The sequence below is a fragment of the Felis catus genome, chromosome B3, assembly GCF_018350175.1.
Source record: "Felis catus isolate Fca126 chromosome B3, F.catus_Fca126_mat1.0, whole genome shotgun sequence".
Classification (NCBI taxonomy): domain Eukaryota; kingdom Metazoa; phylum Chordata; class Mammalia; order Carnivora; family Felidae; genus Felis; species Felis catus.
In genome coordinates this window covers 73437616-73453234 of record NC_058373.1, presented here as the reverse complement: position 1 = coordinate 73453234, position 15619 = coordinate 73437616, and the positions used below count along the sequence as shown (strand labels likewise).

Below are 15619 nucleotides of genomic sequence, written 5' to 3'. Positions count from 1 at the left end.
TGTAGTGCCTCTCCTTTCCCACTGCCTTCTCCCTATGGTCAGTACTTCATTACCTTCCAATATGTAAAGTTAATTGCCCGCTAAACTCAGCTTCTCGGCCTTATCTTTGCTGCCCCAGTCCATGCACCTCTCCCAGCCTCCTCTGCCCAAGGACCATCCTGCTCATGTCACTTCCATACCCAAAGACCTGTGGTGACTCACTGCCTGCAGGCTTGGGCACAAACTCCTTTGCCTGCCATTTAAGGTACTTAAAAGTAGGGTTCCAAACCTTCTACTCCGTGCTCATCTCTTACCCCCTCCCCTTAATGTCCCTGAGGTTTCAACCCAGCCATCTGTCTTTTAATGGGCTCAGTGTGTTTTTACACATTTTACATTTTGAAGTGCCTCTGTTCACGGTCCCTAGAGTTTCCTGGCCTATTCCCCCATAGCCATGTAACTTCTCTGGCCTTTTCACCACAACCACTGCCCATGGCCCCGGCCATTGTGTCGCTTACATTTCTTCTAGTGACCTTCTTCTTCTTCCCCTCATCCTTACTGAAGCGGGAACCTCCGATGCAAAGCTGGATAAAATTAAGTATCAAGCAGACATGAGTGGGATCCCTGCTCTGTTGCTTACTGACCTCAAGCAAGTTACTTAAACTGTTTCTTCTACAGTATAAGAAGTAGTAACACCTTATATGGTCCTTAAAGAATTAACAAAGAAAAATTAATAAAGTCCTTAGGATAATGTCATTATTCATATTACCATCTCATAACCACTGATGCTGAACTGGTCCCCTTGGCTCCTTCCCACCAGCTACAAGGACTCGGGAGACATCTCATCCCTCCTCCATCAAGCTCTGGGAACCTGAGTGGGGTGGAGTGGAGGCCTGGCCCTCAGGTACTCAGGGAGCTATACTGCATGTCTGGGGTGAGGGGAGAGCTGCTGCCTCTGCTCTCTTTGTTCAAACTCGTGGCTCAGCAGAAGACGTGGGCGTCCCCAGGGGGAGACACTGACAGCTTCAGTTCTCACACGGGCTTTGCAGGTGACAGTTAGGAGGGTGGAGGCCTGCCAGGGGAGGTGCAGGCCGACCCCATCATGCCCCAGCTGATGGGCCTCTCTGGTGGATGTGGGCCCCACCTTAAACCAGCCCAGGACAAGGCTCTGTATAGCTCTAGGTGCTAAATGTAGCCTCCAGCTTACTCTGCAGAATAAGGTCGTGTAAGGAGATGAGGTCTAGAGTCTATGGACCTGGTCCCATTGTGTCATTAAGTCACTAAATTACGTCTAGTATTTCCTTGCTCCTCTCCAGGGTTGTCTGCTCATCTACAAAGTGACAAGTTGGACCCAGCGATCTCTAAGGGCCTGTGGCTCCTTGTTACGGACTACAACCAAGACTGAGTCAGTTCTGAAGCCTCTGTAGAGGTAGGTTTAGGTTCTTTGCTCCTCTGGGCCTAAGTTTTGTCTCTAACAGTTTCCATCTACATGTATCCCTTCTGCAGGGCTTTTGAGAACAGAGTCAAAATGAGCAAATGTAGTAGAAAAGTTCTTTATTGAAAAGGGAAGGGTGGCTCTTTTGCTGGGGCCTCCTGGGCCCAGGGTGCTGCCTGCTCAGCTCTTAACAATGGCATCTGAAGGCAAGAGTTTGTCCAAACCTTACCTTTAATAACCTTAAAGGGGAAGTGCCGTGATGTAGTGGTAAATCACAGAATCGATTCTGAAAAATGGCACTTCCAGGCCTTTGCCTTTAAGAACTTCTTAAAGGCAAAGTGGACAAGTGCAGCAGATAAGAGCCAGCACGTTTTGGGAAAAGTCTCAAAGAAGCGTCTCCAGTGTTTTTACCTTTAAGGATGTCTTAAAGATGAGGCGTGTTCGCGCAGAGAACTGTAAAGAGGTCTACCAAGCACCTTTCCAGTTCTCACTTTTAGGGTCTCTTTACAGGAGAGGTGGTCAAGCGCGACTTAATAAAAGTCAAAGTAGCTCACGGAACTATATCCCCTCCTGCCCGCCAGAAGCCGCCTTGCCCGCCGACCGCAGCGCGCCCGCCCGCAGGTCTGCGTCCTCGCCTTCTAGGCGCTCTTGGGCGGGGAGGTAGCCAGGGCACGCGTGGTGGCAGGGCTGGGGGCGACGCCCACCAGGGGCTGGGGGCAGGGGGCCCGCCCCCCGCGGCCACACCCGCGCGCCCTCGGACTTTTTGGTTTACTAGACGGTCTTCACAAAGGAAGCCGGACGGGGGCGGGGCGGGGTGAAGGGGTGAGCTGAGGGCGCGGTGACCATGGCGACCGCGGTGGCCATGACGACCGCGGCTCAGAGCACGGAGAGGTCGTGACACGACCTGGAGCGCTGCTTGAAGAACTTGGCGTTGCGCGGCACCAGGTTGGCAAGGAAGCGCTTGGCCTTCTTGGTGAGGCTCTCGCGGCGCGCGGGAGGCGCGGGGCCGTCGGGGCTGCCCCACTCGGGCCGCGGGCCCCCGGCACGGCTCCGGCCCCGCCGCAGCCGGATCTGGCGCACCGCGCCCTCGAAGAGCTCCCGCGTGTTGTGGTGCAGCGCCGCCGACGTCTCGATGTGCTTGCAGCTCAGTGTCCCTGCCAGGTGGCGGCCCTCTGCAGGAAGGGACAGGTTGAGGAGCCCGCGGGCTACACAGGGCCCGGGGCGGGGCCAGGCAAGGGTGGGCCTGGGGAGATGCCCGCTGTGCAGTACAAAGGGGTCCTGACAGGTGAATCTCTTGCGACTGAGAACAGGCAGGGATCAGGTGGAGGGTCTTGGTGGTGCCGAGGGAAGGAGATAAAGGGGCCTTGGCGAAGAGGTGAGGAGTGAAGAGAAGGGGTTCTCCGGTGCTAGACATGGGTATTGGGAGTCTGCCCTTAGCCTGTCCTGGAAGGGTAGAAGGGCCTTGTGGAGAAGAGGTCACTTGGAATCTCCCCTGAGATTGCAAGTGTTAATTAGGTCCAGGATACTCACCCTCCAGTGAGACCTCCCTCGAGCGGGCTAGGTCGCTCTTGTTTCCAACAAGGATGACAGGGAGGTCGTGGTGGGGCCTCTCAGCCCGGAGCCGAAGTAGGGTCTCTGGAACTTTGGAGAAGCTTCGTCGGTCGGTGACTGAGAAGACGATGAGAAAGGCATCCCCGGTCTGAAGGCAGTGGTCCCGCAGCCAGCCCCCTGCATCCCCCTGCATGTGGGCAGAGAGTGGTGGGATGTCAGGGCTGGAGGCACAGGAGAACCTGTTCCCCACCTACATCTCAAGGATGAGGAATCTGGATGTGAGGGAGAAGCCACCTGCTTAGGACAGCAGAGCTAGTTAATGGCATAATCTCCATCCCTAGAGTGTGTTGTGGAGGAGAAAGTAGTTTGTAATGTGAGCGCCGCATGGGAGAATTGGGGAGATAGGGTCCTAGGCTAGGGTAGCCCATCCTACTTTCATATGCTTAAGCTCTTAACTTAAAAATGAATGCTCTTCAGCTGTATGTAATCTGGCCTCTCATTTCTATGTGGTAACCATTTTTGTCCAAATATTCATAAATCCTCACTTATTTCCCTTCTCTGATATTCCAGAGCCCTGAGCTCTTGTCCTGTCAGGTAAGACTCTTCCAGGCTGAAACACCTATGGATGGGGTCAATTTCAGGGTGTGTAGCCTGGCTTGCAGCTTCAGGGTTTGTCAAATTCAGATCCTAACTTTCCTCAGGGTCAGAAGATCCTGGAAAGACAGTGGCTCTCAGTGCCATGGTATGCACAATTGATGTGGGCCTTTGCTCTCTGGATGACACATATGAAAGGTCATATGTCCAGTACATATTAAAACCAGGGCCTACAGAGCCACCTGCCTTCAGCCAGACTTTGCCCCTCCCCAGCTCTCCTAGGTTTCATTGCCTGCTTACAGCCCTGTCTTAGTTCTTACCTGTTCCCAGATGTCATAAACAATTAGAGTCACTTCCTCCTTATCCACCATGATGCGTCTTTCATAGGTATCCTCTGTTGGGAAATAAGGATAGGGAATAGAGCCCATCAGGAGGCTCCCCAACACTCATGAGACCTGGTAACCAGGGACGCCTCAGATCCCAGCACCAGGGACCCCCTCCAGGGAGGTTGCCACAGAAAGCATTGAAGTAACTTCTCTTAGGTTTTGGCCTCTGGGGGCTGCTCATGCCTCTTGCATCCCTGACTAGGGGTCCGCAGGTGCCTTTGACCCTTTCAGGGTTTCCCCTCCAAATACCTGGGTTCTCTGGCTCATGAGCACTATCTCCCTGGAGACCGCCGAAAGTGCCTGCTAGGGTGCTCTTGCCCACGCCGCTCTCCCCTACCAGCATGACCTTGAAGATGCCATCTTGTTCGGTGAGGGCTGCCTCCCCCGAGCCCAAGGAGTCAGAGGAGCCAGAGGATGAGGCTTGAGGTGGCCAGTCAAGTTCATCTATAGCTTGGGCACGCCGCAGCTGGTGCTTGTAGGGAACAGGCATACTGCCTCTTCGTCTGGGTGCCCCTGGGGCCGGTGGTGGCCCACCCCGGTCCAACCCTGCCAACAGCTTCTCTGGCTTCTTCAGCAGTGTGGCATCTGTTTCTGAGGTGGGGGGTAGGCAAAGAGAAAGAAGCTATGAGTGAAGGTATGCCTGGCCATCTGCAGAGGGCTCAATCCTGGCTGCTCTGGCTTCAGAGGCCCAGCTGATGACCATGCCCCAGAAGGAGCTGAGAATCTTTGGTCTGACTTCTTACACTGAATTCCCTCAGAAGCCTGAACTGGTGGGGCTCTGAGGAGCTGAGCTGAAGGCTTAGCCAGTGTGGTTCCAGCCACAACCTGTTTAAAACATGCCCCATGCAGGGGAGGCACCTGTGCGCAGGCTCGCACACCCACTCACTCTTCACACTGACACACCGGCACACCCCCAGACTAGGCCTCTGGCCCTGAGGGCTGCCCCTGTTTCCACCAAGAGGCCCTGCCTTCCACTGCTTCCGCACTGGTTGTCCCCACACTGGGGAGGGGCACAGGGGATGAGAAGCTGAAGCTGCTGCCCAGGTTCTGGGGGGTGGGTACTGGTAGAGTCAAAAACTTTGTGGGGAGCCTATGCCCAGGGAAGGGCCTTTGCTCATTACGATGTGTGCATTGGGTCCCCCTCCACGGTGTGTGAGAATTGCCGCCTCTTCGCTTCTTCAAATGGCCCTCTAAGTGAGCACTCCTGGTGCATGGCTGTGTGTGAGAACCCTTCTGCATCTCTGACCTTCCCGTGAGTTCCAGAGAATCTTGTGTTCATGGTGAGGTAGAGGGAGGGAGGGAGAGAGCGAGAGAGCGGGAGCATGAGCAAGAGGGAGAGTGACAATGCATGGGTCAGGGTAACTGGAGGAAGAACGACAGACACAACAAAGGGGGATGGAGAGAGGCTGGAAATAGCCCAGGATCAATACTTGGCTGGCAGCCAGGGCCTCCTCGAGCCAGTGAAACCCTTACAACAGGTCCCCAGGGTAGCCCCCAGCCTGTGATTCCCAGGCTTGTGGGCTGCCCCTTTCCTTTCCCCCATCCCTCCTGCCCATCCCAGCCTCATGGGAATGAGGCTGACCTAGGGGCTAAGCACCAGTTTCCCCAGCGAAGCCCCGGAGTGATGGGGGGTGGGGGTGTTTAGGCAGCACTCCGCAGCCCCCAGCCCAGCCCAGCCTCAGTCCCGGTGTGAGCGGGAGGCTTCTCCACTTCCCGAGTTGCTGTTTGGGTTCAAGCTCCGTCGGCCGCCAGTTCTGACCTCCCCACCAGAGCTTCAGCTCCCACCCCCCGTGGTTTCTGCTGGAAACCTGCCCAGCTCAGCCCTCACCTGGTATGGGCGTCCCGGGGGGGGAGGCCTGGTGGCTGCCGGAGGGGCAGAGTGCTGTGGTTTCTGTGTCTGTGTCCATGTCCGTGTCGAGGTCCGTGTGCATCCGTGTGCGTGTGCAGCCCAGCCGCTTGCAGTCCCCGCTCCCTCACTCAGCAGCACTGTCAGCTTTTCCCTTAAATACCACCCCCATTCCCCCCCCCAACACCTGGGGAAGTTGTCCCGCCCCCTGATGAGGTCACACATGCTAATGAGCAGTGATGTCAGCGGGATTCCCTCCTTTCTGCCCCCCCCACCTTCCTTTGTGTGGCTTCCCTCTGGGAGCACACACACTGCGGAGTCTGGCTAAGACCTGAACAGACTGGAGTCAGAGGAGCAAAAGAGACAGGCGTTCAGAGAAGTGGGCTGAGGGGTCAGTGGGTAAGGGAGTGGAGGATGGCCAGAGGCAAGGACCCAGGGACTGGGAGTCCAGGAACCAGGACTGTGCGTCATTTGTGTACTCTCAGCCTCCCAGCCCAGTGTCCAGCTCAGAGTGGCTGCTCAGTGGCTAAATGGAGGGCCTGGAGGCAGAAACCAAAAGACACCGGTCACCCTGGCACCAAGCTTCCCCATCACCCTCTCCTTTCCCATACCACCCCTTCTGGGTTAAGACACACCAGAGTAGCCACTTCCCAGCTGGGCCCCTAGGCAGATGGGGGCTCTAAGGAAGGGGAGATGGCTGCCTTGTTTGGGCAGCTTCATTCTGTCACTACGTTTAGGTGGATGCGAACCATGTGGGCTCCCCTTCTCTCCCTCCCTGCCAGGCCCACCAACCTGGTGTTAGTACATAGGTTGAGCTTAGCCCTCTAGAAGTTCCCAGTCCCAAGTGCCAGCCCCCTCTCCACACTCTCCAGGGCACCACCAGGCCTCCTGGGCTACACGATGATGTCTGCGTCTTCGTGGGAAGCCAGCATGGCACCTCTCCTTTACTGCTCCTTTTCTGCCAGCTTCCTCTTCCCTGTCTGAGTGCCAGATCCTTTTTCGTGTGGAAAGGCCCTTTCCCTTCAGATCAGCTCTTATCTTTCTTCCCGACGCTGCAAGCACCCAAACATACCTTCTGATTTTCTGGCTCCTCCTCACCCCATGTTTGCCAGGTGCTGTGTGAAGCAGCTTCCTGCATTATCTCCTGTCATTCTCATGACCTGAAGGCTTAGAGTGGTAGGGGGGTAGCCTGTCCCCAAATCAATCATCAGCTGGAAAATGGGGACACCAGGATTCCCACCCTGGTTCTTCCAACGCCAAAGACTGTTTTTCATCTGCCTTGCTGCCTTCTTTGTCTTAAATATTCCAACTGTCTTCTATTATTTGGAACAGTCTGTATTGTAATCTTCAGGGGACTCCTCCAATGGAAGAGACAAATAGTAATCATGGACTAATGTGCAGTAACACTTCACTGACCGGAGATGAACTACGGGGCAACGTTTGGGGTCTAGGGGGAGCAGAAGGGACCCCTGAGCAACTACAGTACTTACATACTTATTGGATAGACTCTCCAGGCTTCAATCACAGCTTCCCTTGTCCTTATTTACAATTTCAGTATGTGTCTATGTGTTCCTATACTCATTACAGGAAATTACAGAACATTAGAGTAGCAAGTGACCCCTGATCACCCAGTAGCAAGGGCAACAACACCACAAAACACTTTAAAGGTGTCATAAGCATTTAAAAAGTCATCTAAGAGCATTTTGGCAAAAAGGCGAACAGCTTCCCTGACACTGTTACAGCTTCTGAAAACATTGTTACAGAGAAGCCATTGGTTTCTATGAATGATCCTCAGCCATCTGGAAAAATTTGTGTTCTATTGCAGATGTGCTGAAGACTGTTTAGAATGATTTCCTTCCAAAATGAGTTTTAAAAGTTTTATATTGTAAAGGGGTGAGCTTCATATATCTGGAAAACCCACTTAGGTGGTTGGATTAATTTCTATGATACCATATAAGAGTGAGACGGGGGCTGCAGACCCCAGGAAGGATTATTGACCATGACCATTGACTGTGCTTTGGGTCACAGGAGCCAGCTGGGTTTCATCTTGAGCCACTATCTCTCTTATCCCACTAGTAAGAAGTGGAGGAGGGAATAACCTGAGAAATGTTGGCTCTCCTCCACGGGAGAGTCTGTGGAATAGTGGGGCAAGAGTGAAATTTGGAACTGAACCAATCCAGGTTTAAATCTGCCTCTGTGTAGAGACTGGGCTAGTCTCCTAATTCCTCTGAAACTGCTTCCAAACCTGTGAATTGGGATTATGATGCCCATGGCACAGCCTTGTTTTGAGGGCTCACTACACATGAAAAAGGATCTGGCACTCAGCAGGTTGCCCAACTATCTGGTGCTCCTACAACCTCAGGCAGTGTGGCTAGGGGTCCCTCTCCCCTCCCAGCAGGGCCTGGAGCTTGGTTCAGTCCCAGATTCTTAAGGACTCAATGCTGGTATGTGCTGTTATCTCAGATTCCCAGCCTGATCTCCATCTCATGCTGAGACACCTCCCTCCTCTCCACTGAGAGCCTTGACAGGAGTCCCATGCCCCAATACTGGGCACTTTGGATAGTGTTGTCTCTGTCCTGATAGGATGTGAGGTGGCTTTGTTTCTTTTCCCATAGGGCTTGGTGCAAATAAACTTGGGTGACTGCTCCCCAGTTCCCCACCCTCTCCTGGGTGGGACCTTCTGAGTTTCCCATGTTGCCTGTACAAGGCTAAGTCCCCTCTTCCCACCAACCTGGGGCTTCTCTGTGGCTGACAAAAGTAGCATTACCCTTTGCACCTTCTAGAGCATACACCCAGCACCTAGAGAAACTTCTTTCAGGCTCAGGACACACAGCCCTTCCCAGTGAACTCTACCCTCAGGTCTTCCCTCTGGCTTCCTGAAGCATTCCACCCTGAGGAGCATTCTTTTAACATGTCTTTGTCCACAAATTACAAATAACACCAGGAGGTCAAAGACCTGGAGCAGGACAAGTGATGAGGCTGTCAGCTGAAGGAGAGGAGCAAGGGAGAGGGTGCAGACCAGGAGATGGGGAGGTGTGGAAGGAAAATCAGCATTCCCTGCTTCCCTGGGCCTTTCACTAGGGGAACCCAGGGACTGTTAGCACTAGGGAAGGAAGACCCAAAGGGAGAAGGGTATGCAAGGATGGGGATCTCTGAAGTCCCTTCCCCAATCTCTGGAGAGGGTCTGGAGTCAAAGGAATCTGGGTCTTTCCCAAGATCCCTCAATCCAGTGAATATACCATATTCACTCTCTGCCACTTCCCTAGGCTCTTGCTCACTGAGAGGAGGAAACATGCGGTTGGTGCTGGGTGTGTGGATGTGGGCTCAGACACAGACAGGTTGTAATTAACAGGGCCCTTCCGCCAGAGGCTGGGGCTAGACCAGGCCGGCCAGGAAGGGTGAGGGCGAGCCTGAGGAGAGTCTGCTTCTGTTCCGGAATGCCTCAGCTCCATGCCACCCCCATAGACGCTTTCTGTATCCCTTGTCCCAGTTTTCATTTCAAACTCTGGGATGGCTTCTGTCACCTCACTTACCAGAGGCTGGGCTCCAACATTTCTCCAGGTTATTCCCTCCTCCATCACCCACTCTAGCTCTTCAGCTCTGGCCACTGCTTACACTCCTGCCTCTTTTCTTAGGAGGTCTGGGGTCCAGCCTGCAGCCCTAGCCCTCACATCTGCTTAGTTTTCTGATCCTGTGGATTCTCACTGTTCCTAGAATCCACAACTCTATTCCACCTATGGACCACATTCTTCAGAGTCTAGTTTGGGCCCTCTTCTAGGCAGACCTTTTTGGATTTGGTCAAAGTGATGCCAGCATCTTCACACCCCAGATGTTTATGATTTTTTTCTCTCAACTTATTTTTGCCTGCTTTGAGGCATCCTGGCCAAGAGTTCCCCTATCTTGCACAGGACAGACTGTAACTGCTTGGTGGGGGTGGAGGGTAGAGGCCAGGAGTTAAGGCTCCTGCGTTCCCCTAGGGACATTCTGCTTCTATGATCTGTGCTCTGGGAGTACTCCATGAATGGGAACATTCCCCCTACAGTGCCCAGCTGGCTCACTAGACTTCTGGCCTGGTGGTGAGTAAAGAGGCTTGGTGCTGACCGCTGGTGTCAGTCACCGTAGGGCTGAGCCCCAGGTAATAGGTGGAGGTGGTGGAGAGGGTCAGTCCTTAGGGTTCCTAGAGTGGTGTAAAAACCAAGGGTATGTGGTTAGAAGAAGTAGGAAGAGGGCAGCGTTCCGAGGGCAGAGCAGAGACCTTCACAGGGAGGGGCAAGGCGAGGGGAGCGTAAGCTGAGATGGGTAGAGACAGGGCTCAGGTTATAGCTCATTTACAAAAATCTTAAATTTCTGGTTCTTTTATTTTCAACCTTGACTTGCTGGGCAATGACCTAGCTATGGGACAAAAGCAGTTTTTGTGCTCTTTTTATGAGCCAGGCCCTGCAGGAAGGATCACAGTCGGCAAAACCTCAGACCCTGCCCAAATCCTTCCCTTGGGTGCTGGAGATCTCCAGCCAATTGACATTCTGGTGCTGAAAGGCCACTTTGGGGTAGGGGTTTGGTAAGGATGGAGTGTCCGGGCCTGTGACCCTTTAAGAAATTTACTTTTTAAAAACAGCCACCTGAGTGGTGGTGTGGGAAGACAGTGGTGGTAGAGAAACGGTGGTCTCTGGGCATGTGCGGAGGGAGCTCTGTGTGAGCCCTCTCCCTTCCTGAGGGATACCTAATTTTACAGCAGCTACACAGGGTCACAGGAGGCCTGCCAAGTCCCCTCAGACAGAGGGTCAGGGAGGGAAGTAGCGAAAGGGAAGCTGAGTTGCCCTCTAAAGGGTTGTCACTGCGACCAAAGCCCCCAAGGGAGCTAGGTCACCTCAGGCAAGCAGTGGCTCATCCTCTGCTTCGACTACCCAGACCCCTGGCTCAGCCAGTGGCACCAGAAGCACATCGTCCTCATCCTCTGGGGACAGGACTGTTGTGTGGGGTTCAGGTGGGGTCCGGGTTGGTCCTGGGGGCCGAAGGCTGGGCAGAAGGCGGCCTCGCAGGGCCTGCACCACTCCAGACAGCAGTGATGACTCTGGGGACGTGGAGGGCGGTGGCCCTGGGGCCTCAGAGATGGTAGGGAGGGCTGGAGATGTGCTGGTAGATGGGAGGGGAGCCTTGACGGGCAGTGGGGGTGCCTGTTCCCCATCCTGCCCACCTTCCGCCCCGCCCTCACGGGCCGGACCTGTGTTGCCATCTAGGGACTCAAGGGGAGCAGCAGAGGGTGTGACCTGGGATCTGGTCTCTGGGTTCCGGGCTGGGGGGTTGGTTCGAGGAAGCAGGCCCCAGCGGCGTAGACGGCGCACCAGGCGGCGCATAGAGCGGCCCCTCTGGCGGCGGCGGGCACCTGAGGCACCCCCTGGAGTCATATCCTGGCGCAAGATCTGTAGCAGAGAACGCAGGTTGCCCAGCACTGAGTTCTGCAAGGAAAGGAGGCAGACATCAGAGTCAGGGAGGTGGGGAGGGCCAGGAGCCTCAAAGAAGAATGGTACAGGCGCAGGGCCACGGAGGCTGGGAAGCAGGAAGTACTGGGCCGGGAGGTCACTTACATCATTAGGGTTCTCCGTAGGGAAGTCCTCTACTGGTGGGATGGCACCCTGGGCAATGAGCTGCCCATAGGAGGGTGGGGCCTGCTGCTGCACAATCTCAGCCTCCATCCGGGACAGGGGCGCGAAGATGCTGGAAGGAATGAGGGCAGCTCAGTCACAGGTGGTGCCGGCCAGAGCAGCCTGTCCTAGCCTGGACACGTCTTTTCCCTCCACACCCAGGCCAAGACCACTGAGCTATGTATGCCCTGGCTTTCCCAAGAGCCATGCGAGGTTCCCCTCCTTCTTGGAGACTGCCTTCAGGATCTAGACCTGTCCTTTCCTCAGAGGAGCACCCCCATCCCCAAGCTGGACAACTCTAGGAGCCAACCCAGAAGCAGGTCACCAGAGCCTGTCCCCAGTGTGGGCACCCTCAGGGTCTTCCCCTCAGCCCCCCGCCCGTGCAGCTGGCTGCACCCTCACTGACCTGTACTCCTGGGTGCGAATGGCATAGAGCTTGCAGGTGCAGCCCAGGGCAATGACCAGTAGCAAGCCGCACACCAGGCTGCCAATGACTGCAGCTGTAATGACCTTGCGGGGCAGGGCATAGGAACAGTCCCACTCATCGCTGCCGTCGGCACAGTCTGGCTGCCCGTCGCACACCCATGTCTCATACACGCACTTCTCGTCCCGGCAGCGGAAGTTGCCAGGCTGGCAGTGCCGGCAGCGTCTCTCGTCTGCTCCATCAGCACAGAAAGTCTGGTAGTTGCAGCGGTCAGCGGGCAGGTAGCAGGCTGTGGTGCTGGTTGTGCCAGCAGGCCCACAGGGGAAGTGTCCAGGTGGGCAGCCGGGGCAGTTTTCCTCATCCGTGCCGTCGGCACAGTCCCATGAGCCATCGCAGCGCTGGGCCTCACTGTAGCAGCGCTCACCGAGGCCCTCACTAGCCCCCAGGCCAGTGCCTAAGCCGCAGGGCCGATCCCAAGGCAAGCAGTAGCCTCGCACATGGTAGGTAGCGTTGAAGCCCCGACCATGGCTCCAAGCAACTGTGTGGTAGGCCACGATGGCCTGGCCAGACAGCGTCTCCACGGTGACAGACTTGCCATTGCTGAAGTGGGTGAGGCTGCGCAGTAGCCGAGGGGTCTTGGGAGGCCCAGGGCCATCATACACATGTACTGCATCTCCATAGCCCAGGTCCAGGGCCGTGAAGCGCACTGCCAGGCGCCGGCCATCATGGGGGTCCAACAGCCAGAGGCAGGACTGGGGGTGGGAGCCTGAGGCCAGGTGTGAGTATCCAGGGGAAGAGAAGACCCCGTAAAAGTCTTCCAAGGTATGATTGCAGGGTGGGGTGGGGACAGGGGCTGGGGTCAGGTCAGGGAAAGGGTCTGAGCTGCAACCTGCCTCATCAGAGCCATCGCCACAGGCATCGATCCTGTCGCAGCGCTGGGCCAAGGGCACACAGCGGTGGTTCAGGCACTGGAACTCCTCCTCCAGGCACATCAGCCAATCTGCAGAGACATCATGGAGAAGACACCATGAAGCACCAGAGTTGGTAGGATCCTCCCCTCCTCCCTGGGGCTTCTATTATCTGTTCTTCTAGTCCCATGGACAGCGTACAGCATACCTTGGCTGTAGGAGAGCAGGAAGCCCTGGCCCACAGGTGCTCTGGTCCCAGCATAGCTGTAGGTGATGGTGACATTGCCCCCAGGCAGCTGCAGAGGGCTGGCTGGTGCCTCACACAGGGAGATCTGTGGCTGGAGAGGGGAGCTCAGGATTAAGCGCTCTGAGCCACAGGCCAGGCGCAGTTTTTGGAACCTAGATGGGCGGAAGAAGGCAGGATGTGAGATATTCATGACCACCACTGGTTTCTTCCTCTCCCAGTGCCGTCAGGCCCCTTGTACCCCAAGAAGCACAAACCCCTGCTCATCCATAATCCAAACAGCCAAATGAACTCAGCCAAATTCCTTTGTAGTCAATGGCAATAGTCCTAACAGAGGCCCGTGGCAGCATGGCATTCTGATCCCTCAGGCTCTCCCCAGACTGCCCTCTCCCTTCACCTACTCCTTTCAGGATAAATTCATGGAGAGTGAACTCTGTGAAGCAAGTAGCCAGGTACTTAACATGGGTCCCAATCTTATGGCTCAAGGTCAGAGGAGACTGAGGAGAGACCTGTACCGTTTAAAACATCTCGAGAGGCTGAGGTAGGTTCTAAGCTAATTAGGAATAGCTTTTGAAGCCCAGGCAAGGATGTGCAATGGACTGAAGGACTCCTCAGGGCAGCCATATTGGAGCCCAAGGACTGTTTCTAGAGTGACTGCTGTCCTTCAGAGATGACTAGAATCCAAGCTAGATGTCTGCCCCAGCTCACCTCCAATTTACTCTGGCCCACAATAAGCCAGGTTTTTAGGGAAGACTAGGCCAAATCAAATCCTACTCTTTCCCCTGTTGACAGGAATGGAAATTCCATGAAGAAGTGATTCCTGAAGGCTTTCCCATGGTGGAGGGGGTTAGGGGAGGGAGGGTAATAGGGTCTTGTCCCGTTTCTCACCTGACTGTCACAGTCTGCTCCTTGCTGCCCAGGATGAGCCACGTGCAGTTGGCAGGTGAGCTGCGGCTGTCCCGCAGGGGCCTCTGTAAGGTACCCTGCACTTCCAAGAGCACTGCCGGGGGGTCCTCACAGGCTGGAGAGTGAGGAAGGTAGGGACACTGGTTGAGAGCCCATTACTGTCATGGCCCCTGCCCCCAGGCTTGAGGCTTCTAAGGGTCTGAGCTCTTCAAGAAGGAGCAGAGAAACTGCCCTTCTCCAACCACACATACACACACTTTAAAATCAGTCTTCAGCTGGCCCCCTTCCTTCCCACACTCATTATAGCTTCACCTTAAGTATCAACACCAGAAACAATCTGAGGTTGGCTTTGTGCCAGCCGCTGGACCAGGAGGAGCAGGAAATACTGTCTCTACTATCAGGGAGACTACATTGCAGCTAGGGAGACCAAGCATGGATATTTGGAAAAGCAAAATAGTACGTAACTACCAGGTGAGAGCTCACACTGGATGTTTCCCCGTTTGTAAAATAAGGGTGGATGATCTCCACTCTAAAACTACCGTAGGTGCCAGAGGAATTTAGGGAAGAGAGAATCCTTCTCAAGGGTCTTCTCTCACTACCAAACCCTTGGGGCCCCAGGGGCATCCTTTACGCACCAGGATTTGGGAAAATGATCCGGTCTGGATAGGCCACAGCGCCTCCTAGAGGAAGAGCAGGAAAGGACAGGAGAGTTAATCGCCCTTAGTTTTCTTCACCTGAGTAACTCAAGGAGGAAAGGAGCCATCTGGGATTTCCGGGTAGTTTATGGGAAAGGGGCAGTGGAGCAGGGGAGGATGCAGTGTGTGACCTCGAAGGAAGCCACAGCAGCACGGCCGATGGGGTAGGCACGCCGATCTAGGGAAGCCTGAAGGAGGATGAGGGCTGAGGGGAGTGGCTCGAAGCTTCCCGGAGGTTGGGGAGGGAGCTTCGGATGCGGCGGCAGGCGCTGGGGGGCACCGCCAGGCAGGGAAGGTGGGGGACGGCAAAAGAGAGCGCCCGGACTCTGACAGCCCCAGGGGCGGGGTGTCGGGTTAGCAGTCTTGTTTCGGTTTCTCACCTAGGAGGAGGAGGAGGAGAGTGGTGGGCAGCATCCTGAGTCGTCCGGGGGTGCAGGAAGAGTCCCGGAGCTTCAGTCGTCTATCCAGTAGGAAGGCGGCGCCGCTCCGAGCGTCCAGGCTCCCCACTGCCGCTTCCCCGAGGGGGCTGCATGGCCCGGGCTCCCCCACGGGTGCTCTGGATGCCAGGGCTGGGGGCGGGGAGGCGGCGGCCGTCCGGGAGCAGGGGCGGTGCCTCTCGCCAACTTCGGAGTTGTTTTCCCCCCCGCCGCCGCCGCCGCCGCGCTCTCTGCCGCGCTCTATCCCGAGGCCGGCTTCGAAGCCCCGGGAATCGGTTCGAGGCCCGGCGCTGGAGCGCGCCCTCGCCCAGAGCCCGTCCGCAGGCCGCGAGAGCCCCTGTCCAGGCCCGGCCGCCACCTGCCGGGGCTTGAAGCCACTTCCTCTTCGAGCCAAACTTTGCCGACGGTCAGCCCCCAGGGCCGGCCCGGGCGCGGCTCAACTTCTCCTGCGCGTCCAGCCGGCGGAACGCGGCGGGGGAGCGGGGGAGGGGGATAGGAGGCTCGGCCCAGCTCCCCGGCCCTCGCCCGGGCGGTACCCCGGCCAGCCCAGGGGTTGGAAGAGCCGGGCGGAGGGA

At 56.0% G+C, this 15619-nt stretch overlaps 2 protein-coding genes across 2 annotated transcripts; both read right to left on the bottom strand.

The window, feature by feature from the left end:
- Positions 1-1515: 1515 nt before the first annotated feature.
- Positions 1516-9987, bottom strand: REM2 (RRAD and GEM like GTPase 2). Its single transcript, XM_003987456.6, has 5 exons — positions 5771-9987; positions 4192-4533; positions 3877-3950; positions 2942-3149; positions 1516-2583 (listed from the first exon to the last, which is right to left on the bottom strand). The coding sequence occupies exons 1-5, from the start codon at positions 5871-5873 to the stop codon at positions 2288-2290; spliced, it is 1023 nt and encodes a 340-aa protein (XP_003987505.1). The 5' UTR covers positions 5874-9987; the 3' UTR covers positions 1516-2287.
- Positions 9988-10127: 140 nt separating this feature from the next.
- Positions 10128-15619, bottom strand: LRP10 (LDL receptor related protein 10). Its single transcript, XM_003987455.6, has 7 exons — positions 14988-15619; positions 14548-14592; positions 13895-14027; positions 12971-13161; positions 11837-12854; positions 11374-11503; positions 10128-11244 (listed from the first exon to the last, which is right to left on the bottom strand). Exons 1-7 carry the CDS (start codon positions 15019-15021, stop codon positions 10657-10659), a joined length of 2139 nt encoding a protein of 712 aa, XP_003987504.3. The 5' UTR covers positions 15022-15619; the 3' UTR covers positions 10128-10656.

Bases quoted from the DNA above. Each gene is read 5' to 3' on its own strand.
- REM2 (XM_003987456.6), bottom strand. From the start codon at position 5,873: ATGCACACGGACCTCGACACGGACATGGACACAGACACAGAAACCACA. The intron at 4,534-5,770 runs GTGAGGGCTGAG...CCCCCACCTCAG, and splicing joins CCCCGGGACGCCCATACCAG to AAACAGATGCCACACTGCTG. The intron at 3,150-3,876 runs GTAAGAACTAAG...GCCCACATGCAG, and splicing joins TTTATGACATCTGGGAACAG to GGGGATGCAGGGGGCTGGCT.
- LRP10 (XM_003987455.6), bottom strand. From the start codon at position 15,021: ATGCTGCCCACCACTCTCCTCCTCCTCCTCCTAG. The intron at 12,855-12,970 runs GTATGCTGTACG...ATGTCTCTGCAG, and splicing joins CCTGCTCTCCTACAGCCAAG to ATTGGCTGATGTGCCTGGAG. The intron at 11,245-11,373 runs GTAAGTGACCTC...CTTTCCTTGCAG, and splicing joins CTACGGAGAACCCTAATGAT to AACTCAGTGCTGGGCAACCT.